The sequence below is a fragment of the Lontra canadensis genome, unplaced genomic scaffold, assembly GCF_010015895.1.
Source record: "Lontra canadensis isolate GAN:19392208 unplaced genomic scaffold, GSC_riverotter_1.0 scaffold118, whole genome shotgun sequence".
In the NCBI taxonomy this organism is placed as follows: Eukaryota; Metazoa; Chordata; class Mammalia; order Carnivora; family Mustelidae; genus Lontra; species Lontra canadensis.
In genome coordinates this window covers 3,191,432-3,201,216 of record NW_022631112.1, presented here as the reverse complement: position 1 = coordinate 3,201,216, position 9,785 = coordinate 3,191,432, and the positions used below count along the sequence as shown (strand labels likewise).

General features: G+C 50.3%; 1 protein-coding gene across 1 annotated transcript; it reads right to left on the bottom strand.

The window, feature by feature from the left end:
* Positions 1–2,483: 2,483 nt before the first annotated feature.
* Positions 2,484–4,829, bottom strand: FJX1 (four-jointed box kinase 1). Its single transcript, XM_032841015.1, has one exon. It carries the CDS (start codon positions 4,371–4,373, stop codon positions 3,075–3,077), a length of 1,299 nt encoding a protein of 432 aa, XP_032696906.1. The 5' UTR covers positions 4,374–4,829; the 3' UTR covers positions 2,484–3,074.
* Between the last annotated feature and the right edge of the window lie 4,956 nt (positions 4,830–9,785).

Below are 9,785 nucleotides of genomic sequence, written 5' to 3'. Positions count from 1 at the left end.
GTTTCGCTTTGATGATGAAAATTAGTTGAGGTTTACTGAGTGTAAGAAGGGCAAGAGGTTTTTGAAAGATGAAGAGGAAGTGGGTTTTGGTTTTTTTTTTTTTTTGGAAGGACCCATTACGTGCCCCTTATGGTTTATACGTTAACATTAAATCCCACAATACTCTGATCGAATTTCCATTTCATAGATGAGGGAACTAGGTTAAATGATTCGCTGAAAGTAAATAGGTAAGGGACAGAATTCAGAATATAGTTTGCCTGCAGAATCCATTACTCTTCACATCATGCAGCAGCCTGAAAGTTTTGGGTGTTTTTTTTTTTTTTTTTCATCTGAAAAATGATTTAGCCCTAGCAGTATCCACTGACATGGCAAATCTTTAATTGATCTTTCCATGCCATAGCCTACTACTGAGTCTCCAAGAGGAATAGCAACAGTTAAAGCCTCTTCTCTGTAATTAAGTCTTGGTTCCCTTACCAACTGCACCATGTAATTAAACTTATTTCTCGAACAGGCAGCTATGGTTCAGTAAAGAATCCGAGAAGAGCCATTTAAATTATGCTTAGTTTCTTGCTTTGGGTTAATGGCCAAGTCTAGGCTTGGAACTAAAGTTTAAGAGGAATGTAGGGAATGTTGCTGGCCCAGAACGTACCAGTGTTGATTCTACTCAGGAGTCGGCATGTATTTCCTGTGCAGTCTGTGAAACTTATTCTTGCTCATTGTTTTTCTCGATGAACATGTTGGGCAAAAATGCAGGTTGCTAAATATTTATCCTTTTCTGGAAGCAGCTTGGGGTGACTCAGGCAGCAATTCTCATATAGTTATTAATCATCAGAAATGGAAAACGTTTCTTTTTGAAAGGTGTAATTATCAGAGGTCTCACATGAATTATGCCTTGAAAAAAAAGATACCGCCCCTATCGATAACATTCTGTGGCTGTGCTAATGAAAAAATTTGTCTTATCCCACAAAGTTTATGGACTTTTTTTTTTTTTTTCAGTTGAAATAAGATTTGGCTTAGCATCAGGCACTGAAAGCGTAGGAATGGTATTAAATGCTGAAATCATACAGGCTATGTTGTAATGTGAAAAATTACAGGGGATTTTGGGAAGGGGAACCTACAGAGATTCAATTATCTTCAGGAGTCTATAAAACCCTAGGCTTACAAATGCACATCAAATAAATAACGGTTACAGTAACCAAAAGTTGAGTTAGAAGTCATTAAATAAAAATAAGATAATAGGCAAGATCACTTGGACCCAAATATCAAATAAAACGTCAAGATACAACACTGGTGGGTTGTAAAACACAAACCAAACCCTTCTCCTCTTTCCCCATGGGTCGAACAGGAGCTTAAGACAATCCAAAAGTATTTTCTAAGTTTGCAGTCCCCAAACTGTGAGGATTCAAGGGTCCCATACAAAGTACTGCCCACTTTCTTGGTCTCACCCTGACTGTTCTGAGGGGAATGTTGCAATTAGCAACATTGATACAATGTTGCACTTAGCGCCAGGGGAAAAACCCAACAGTCTCTTAAGAGGGCTGTAGGAGTCCAGGTGTTGGAGATTATGATCTCCTGGATGCAATGGAATTTATGCCAGGAGATTTTTTTTTTAAATGCCAGGAGATAAAGAGAACAATTAATTTATGACTTTCTCTACCTGTTTGCAATATGTGCTCAGTTTATTATGTACATATCGTGATGCATGGTAATTACGATGCTGAAAAAAATGTGCAACACGTGCCCATTGTAGTTAGGTTTAAAAAGGGGGCATTTGTCGTATTTTAGTCTGCACATCTGGTTCTATCATATTTGCCAAATGATTAATATAGAAATATATTACAGTGAAATCCTTTTATATCAGTTTTATTTGCCCGGAAATAGAATACTTTCCTTCCCTCTCCCTCCCCCACATTCTCTACTGAACTCTGAAATTCCCTGCACTAGGGGTTCATTTGAGTGAACAGGACAGAGAAAGTGCTCTTGTCTTTGTTCAGTTCTGTGAGTTCCGGTAATCACAACTGGGATACATATGCATCCTTTGTTTTAAAAAGCACATCCACAAGGGAGAAACCCCAAAGCTTATTTTAAAAGCAGGTAGGGCATCAGAAATCTCCCACAGTTAAAACCACAGAATTTAAATTCTAAATTTTAAATTCCCTTTTATTGAAATATAAGTTTGTTTAGTATATTTACAACACACTTTATGCACATATATACACACAAAAGGCAAATTTTGTCAAATAAAAAAGTTTTTCTTGATAAAAAACTAAAATAAAAACAAAGTAAAGTGCATGAAACTCATTTTCTTCTGGTGGACATCATCACTGTCAAAATTTTGGTGGGAGGGGAGAGGGGAGGAAGAAGAAATTCATTACTCGATTCAGTGCATACTGCCTGTCCTGTATTTGTAGCCTTTAGGGCAAAAAGACATGTGGTAAGGAGCGAGGCTGACAAATTGTCAGGGTTTGTAGGACGCCCCCCCCCCCCCCCCCGGGTTCTGAAGGTCCTGCACTCTTTGTCATAGAGGGAGCCTTCCCCCAGCTCCTAACAGTGATCTCACCATCACGGTGCTGGAACAAAGGCAGAACACAGGAAGGGGGCTCCACCAGCCAATGTCACAGCCCTGCTCCCGGGCCACCAGCGCTGCGTTTGGTAGGAAATGCACAATTAGCTCAACGGCTCAAATAGAAGTTTTCCTTTTTCGGAAAGGGAATGAGGGGGCCGGGGAACGGGATGCATCTCCCACAGAGATGACCACCCGGCGGCCAAACTCCGGCCTCCAGTTTCTTCGGATCCAAACTCCGTGCTGGCCCAGGGCAGAATCCTTTTATAGGCGGGGCGGAGGGGCTGTTAAGCTTCTCGCCCGGGTGAGTTCGTCCTCCCGGAACTTCGAAAGGAAACAGCAGGAGACCGAGAGAAAGGGGCAGGTGGGCGAAGCCGTGAAGTTTTAGCCTCCATGGCGCTCGGGCCACTGGCTGGGCGTTGGCCGGTCCCAGGCGGTGGCCCAGACGACGGCCCTTCCCCCATCATCCATTCCCCAGGCCGGGGGCTCTCCCTTTCATCTCCGGGGGACGCTAAGTCCCGGGTCGGCGGCCGTACTTGGCTTTACAGTGCAAAATGTGCTTGGCGAGGAAGTCGAGGCGGCGCTGCAGCAGCTGAGCGTGGGGGTCGGCGAGCGCGGCCAGCTCCGGGAAGCGAGGCTCGTGGTGCCGGTAGAGGCGCAGCAGCCGGGCCGCCGCGTCCTGGCCGCGGTGCAGCTCCAGGACGCGCCGCGCTGTCCGCTCGCGGAACACGCACACCGACTGCAGCAGCGGCTCGTTATACTTGTCCCACATGCCCGCCACCCGGTAGCCGTGCACCAAGCCCGCCTCGTTGTCCAGAAAGATCAGCGCGCCGCCGGGGCCGCGGTGCAGGTTGCTGGTGGCGCGCTGCATGACGCGCGGGTCCCACTGCAGGCTGAAGAGGTTGCTGACGAGCCGGTCGAAGTTGGCCGTCAGATAGTCGAAAAGGATCAAGTCGGTCCACTGCACCAGGTCCACCAGCTCCGCCTGGCTGCGGTTGGCCAGCTCGCCCCCGGCGGCGCGCAGGGGCCGCAGCCGGCCGTCCTCGGAGCGCCAGGGCGCGGGCACCACCACGTCCGTGAGGTTGGGCAGCCAGCGCGTCAGGCTCACCACGCTGCCCTCCGTCCAGTGCGCGGCGCGAAGCTCCTCCTGCACCTGCGCCCACTGCGCGCCGCGAGCCTCCACCCGGGCCAGTGCCAGCGGTGGCACGTGGCGCTGGAGGCCCAGCAGGCGCGCTAGGTAGTAGGACAGGGCCTCGCCCTGGATCTGCTCGGGGTTGATGCCGTAGCGCACGCAGGCGCGGGTGCCGTCGGAGAAGCGGGCCAGCCGGTTGGAGCTGCGCCCGCAGCCGCCGCGTTCCAGGGCCACCACCCGGGCGCCGCGCACCGCCTCCAGCCACGCCAACGCCTGCGACTCGGAGAAGCCGCGGGGCACCTGCTCCTCCAGGCCGCGGCTCCAGAAGACGCCCCCGTGCACCGCGGCGCGCCCCTCGGGCCCGGGCCGCCCGGCTGGCACGTGCCGCCCGCGCTCGCCCTGGGGCCGCCGGGGCGGGCCGTCTGCTCCGGCCGCCAAGGTGAGCAGCGCCCGGAAAGTTTTCAGGGAGCCGCCGCGGGCGTCCCGCGCCAGGGGCGGGGGCAGGGGGAAGCGAGGCGCCGGCCCCGGTCCGCCGCTCCGGGCCGGGCGCCGGGGGAGTCGGTCTTCGGGCGGCTGGGCGCGCGGCGGCAGGAGCCCGCTCCACAGCGCCAGCAGCGAGCCCAGCGCCAGCAGCCAGAGACCCGCGGCGGCGGCGGCGTCCCGCATCCTCCTGCCCATGCTCCCCCGGCCGTGCCGGGCACCTCCGCCGCTTCAAGCCGAGCCCGGGCGCCCGGGTCCCGGCGGCGAGGCGGACCCCGCAGCGTGCTGGCTCCGGGGCTCCGGGCGCCTCAGCCCCATCGCGGCCGCGGGGCTCTGCCAGGCGCTCTGCCCCGCGCTGGGAACTCGCCTCGCCGCCGCTTCCCAGCTGCTTTTGTATTTCGCTGTGAGACCCTCGGGCGGGCGCGATTCACAGGCGCCCGGACCACGTGGGAGCGAGGGGGATCCCCCTCCCCCTCCGCGGCCGCCGCTCCCCGCCCCCCACTCTCCCGCCCCCTTCCCCTCCTCTTCGCCTTAAAGCGGCGATGGCTCCTTCCGAGCGGGAGAGGCGGCCCCACTTCGGTCGGGGACTTCGGGGCTGGCGGCGCCCGCGCGGGGGCGTCGGAGGGGGCGGCGCCGAGCTGAAGTGGCGCGCTGAGGGGGTGTGGATCCCCCCTCTGGCCGCGGCGGGGGTCGGAGTGGCCGCCGGGTCCCCCGCGCCGGGGCAGCGCCTGGCCTCCTGCGAAGTTCGGAGTGACCGCGGCCGCGCTCTGGGCGCCGCCTGGCGAGGGTTGGGGCGGGTCCCTTCGCCTCCTCGCTTGACGGTGTGATTCACCCTGCCTTATGTAAATCCACGGGAAGCTCTCCGAGCCACAGGGAATGTGACTCCAGCCCGGCTGGGGGAAACGTCTGTAGCCGACCACTTTGGACCGACACCCCCTTTTCGAGCGCGCCTACCACCGCGGGTCACTGGGGGCGTGTGCGCTCTGAGGTTGGTCGTTGCGTCTTTCCCGAGGGACTCAACGGGGAATTAAACCTCGCTGTGCAAGTAATAGAACACCTAGACCAGCTCCCAGCCATTCGTTCATCCATTCAACGAAGCGTGGTCTCAGGGCGGTAAAACCCGCAGACTCTCCCCGTGCTCCTGGAGCTTACGTTCCAGGGAGAGGTTCAGGTTGCTATGAGAACATTGTAACCCGGGATCCGACCTAGTGCAGGAGGGAGGGGTGTCGGCGACTCTCTCTCCAAAGAAATGACATAATTTTGCCCAGGAAGAAACTGAGGCGGAAAAGGCTTGCTCAATACTCTGGACTTAGCAAGTGCACAAACTAAATAAAATTCAAACTCGGACCTTCTGGCAGCACGCCACCTGATTTTCCCTCCATCAGGAAAGCTCATTATTTTTTATCAAGTTGCCAGCATTTTCATTTTTTAAAAAAACTCACTGTCATTTAGCTAGTCACTTTATTCTTCAAATGTGATTTTCAATTCAAAAGGGGAAAAAAAAAAGTCCCGATGTTACATTTGACTTGCTGGTTTAATGGTTTCAGGGAAAAATAAATGGGTGGGGGTGGGAGGGGGTAGGGAGGGTGGAGGAGAAAAAAACAAAAACAATGACAGAACAAACCACACTGTTTTCCAGCCACCTCTCAGTTCAAGCCACCAAGAAGGCTCTTGGATAAGAATTGGCTTCCCCCCTTCCCTCTCTGCAGGAGTGTGTCCCGGATCCAAACCAAGACTGCCAGGTAAGACGCAAGATTGGGGGCGGAGATGGACTCCACCTCCTGGAAGCAGGAGTTAGAAATCTGCTTTCTTACATGTGTTTCTTTTCTCTTTATCCCCCATCAGGTGCACATGGGGGTTTCCAACTTTATTAGCTCATCAGCTGGCACTGATTATATTTTATTCTCCAAAGAGTGAATGTTTAGAGTTATAAGGCAGACACCCTAATGTTTGTGGCTGAATGGAGGCATCAGAAGACCACATCTGGAGCCTTCTAATGGTGACCCCATATACCCTCAAGTGTTTCCATATTGGCTGAAGTGTGGAGTCTTTGTTGAATCTGTTCCACACTGCACAGCTATATCATGCCTTTTATAGACCTTATCTGATGCTGTGGTCACTATGGCTCCCATATGTAGGCATCAAAACACAGTAATTCATTAAAAGGTACTGTTCCTGCTCTGTGTAAGCTCCTCACCCTCTATGTTAACCTAGAGGACAGGGGCTACTATTTCTTAACCTTTTATTTCTCTTATCACTTAACATAGTATATTACACTAAATAGGTGCTCAATAAATTGAATTTGATTTTTTTTAATCTTTTGGGTTAACTTCTGAGAATCTTTTTTTTTTTTAATGCAGTGCTTTAACTTGGGTAAACTGTAAGCAAGATCGCCACCTTGTGGGCATAATAGAATATCGTCTAATTAGAGAAATTTGTGCACGTGTTTGAGGATGATTCATTATTTCAGCTAGATTCTGAGCAGATGATGTAGCTTCCACAGCCCGTGACCTGTCCTAGGTGCTGTGGGGAAATCCAGAGTAGTTGGTGTCTCTGTCTCTTTAGCTGTCAACAAAAGCTGTAAAGAACTACAAGGGATGGTTCATTGTCATTGTCGGAGGAGTCCCTCCTGTCTGTTTTTTCAGCGCTGCCTGGCACAGTGCCTGGCACTTAGTGGGTGTTCAATAACAATTTGCTGAATAAATCATTGGAATGCTAATGAGATTTTCTGCAAGTGGCATGTATTGATTTAAAAGAACGAACTTACTACTAAAAGATACAAAATAAGAACTTTCATTTTAGGGACGCCTGGGTGGCTTGGTCAGTTAAGCATCTGCCTTCGGCTTGGATCATGATCCCAGAGTCTTGGGACTGAGCCCCACATTGGGCTCCTTGCTCAGTGGGGAGCCTGTTTCTCCCTCTGCCTGCTGTCCCCCACTTGTGCTTTCTCTCTCTCTCTCTGGAAAATAAATAAAAATCTTAAAAAAAAAAAAGAACTTTCATTTTAAAAGGAAAAAATATCGGTGAAGTTGCCCCATAAGGTAGGAAGAGGAAGCATGTGACTTTCATTCTAGGAGGGCTGGCCTCCCACCCAGATCCTCCAAATCCCAGAATCTTTCCATCATGTTCCTGGTGTTGATGAAGAAACTGAGTCTTAAAGAAGTCGGCTAAGATCTTATCTCTTGGAAGATGGACTGACCTTATCGGAGCTCTTTGCCTGCAGATCGCAGGCACTGTGTACCACAATGGATGCACTAATAGGATCGTGAGCAAGTGCATGGAAATCCAGAAAGGCACCAAAGGACTAAAACCAAACCAAACCCAGAAAACAAACCCCAAGTGGAATGCTGTTTTAAACACACTCCTCTATTTTACTTATAAGATGACAATGCTCCCACCTGCCTTAACCTCCCAGCCTGGGGACACTCCCCTCCCCCACTCATGGCCAAGCCGCTGGGGCTCCTTGGGATAGCACTGTTCATGTGCAGCCAACCACTGGCCCTTCGGTGCCTCTGGAAGTTGCTCTGCAAGGAGGGAAGGTGCTGCTCATCTGTCCCTACCTAGAAACCTCTTTTCACCTTGAAACCTTTCTTCACATTCCTCAGAGCTTCTCCCTGCGCCTTCCAATTGCTTCAAATTTTTCCGTAGTCCTGTTGGAAGAATGGTCTGGCTCATTTAACAGTGCCTCCTGGGAAAGAGTGTGGGGGTGACGCTGAGGGTTGGGAGCTGGGCAGGAGGCTCGGAGTTGGAACGTTTCCCAAGTCTGGCATGTCCGTGTTCTGGCTGTTTCCTTTCTGGCCGGTTGTTTCCCTTCTATGAGTTTAGGTTTACCACATCTGAGAAACGAGGCTAATAAATCCTGCCTACCTAACATGATTGTTAGGAAGGGCTAGTGAGGCATTTATAATCACTACGATGCTGGCGGTAAACACCAACCGAGAGCTTAGGATGGGCTTAGCACAGGGCCTTATATGCTTCATCTGGCACACACACGTTTCCAACAAATAGGAATGTCCCCACTTTACAGATGGGAACACCGAAGCTTAGCCAGCGACTGGCGCCAAGTCCTATAACATGTAAACAACAGGGCTGAGATTCCAGAATGATGGAGGACAAACCCTTTGCAAAAAAAAAAAAAAAAAAAAAAAAAAAACCTGGGAGAATGTCAGATATAAAAAATTATTGCATTTAATCAAAGTAGACTCAACTCAGATTAAATTTTGCTTTGAAATGTTCTCTGGGGTTGCTGCTAAGTGAAATGGTTGGTTAAGAGAACAGACTCTCATACCAAATTGTCTGGGTTTAAAACTTCCCAAGTGTGTAACCTTGAGTAAGTCACACAGCCTCTCTGTGCCTCGGTATACCCATTTGGAAAACGCTATTATAATAATCTTATTGGTGTTACTAATACTGTTAGTGACAATTATGTAACACCTGACGATTGATACTAACTAATTGTAACAAATCTTGTAGCTTATTTGAAGGTGTAATTAGTCCCCTTATTGACAGTGCTTGAAGGACAAACAGGTCACACTTAACAGTATTTGTGTAATTCTGTGCGTGAAATGACTCACTTGTGACCCCAGGCAGCTTTTTTAACGTCTCTGGTCCAGAGTTTTATTATTTGGGTCTCTCTCCTCTCCACTCTTTGTCCCCCTCGGGTACATTATTTTCCTGCTTGAAGATCGTTTTCCTTGGTATGTCTCTATTAGATCATGAGTTCAAGGAATGCTTAAATGAGCCCATCCTTATGTTCCTGGCTGTCAAAGGCGGGTACATACACACCTTGTTTCAGGTAAATCCTACTGGATAGCTAGAAGGAGATCAGGAAGTGTGATAGCCTTTGCAACTCATCTGCCAGCCTGAATGAGTCCCACTTTTAAGACCATGCTGTGTTTCACTGTGTTTCTGGAAAGAAAATCAGGGTTGACAGACACGTGTAATTTACGGGGAGACCAACATTTTTATGAACCTCTTTATTCCACGTAGCTCTCTTTCTGACCTGCTTTTGGAAAAGGTTCCTGTAGCCACTGGTGTTAGAAGCAAGAATCTAAAGGTGAGAGCATTAGTGAATTAATTTAGTGAATTTGGAAGCTGATGCTGACACGCATCTCAGTCCCATAGCATCGCACTCGGGTTACAGGGTGTGGTGGTAAAAATTCTGGGCTGGGCACTTAGGGATGAAAGTTTTCTTTCTCTGCTGGTAATTTAATTCAACTGCCATTTTTTGTTCATATGCGGCCAAGAACTAGACAGAAAGTGGGTCATTGGCTTTTCTCTCGTCCTTAACGCCGCGTCGGGAGTTTTGGTCAGTTGTCTTCCCTTCAGCCTCCTCTTCCCTTCCTTCTTTCTGGCAGTTCTTCGTCCTGCCTCCTCTGCCTTGTGCTGGAAACGAGGCTGGACCCGGATCAGGCTAAGCCAGTCATGAGGCCTTTAGTTCCTTTGCCCGTGGTAGGTTTACGACACCATCCTGGCCAGTGAGACCTGGAGTCCCAGGGAGGTTTCTGGAAAAGATATCCATACTCTGGCCAAAAGACACAGACAAGATATGGCCCCTTTTCTTCATGGTTCAGATCCAGGTTCGAGGGCTTGGGCTTGGGATGGTCACTG

Coding starts and splice junctions, on each gene's coding strand:
- FJX1 (XM_032841015.1), bottom strand. CDS start 4,373: ATGGGCAGGAGGATGCGGGACGCCGCCGCCGCCGCGGGTCTCTGGCTG.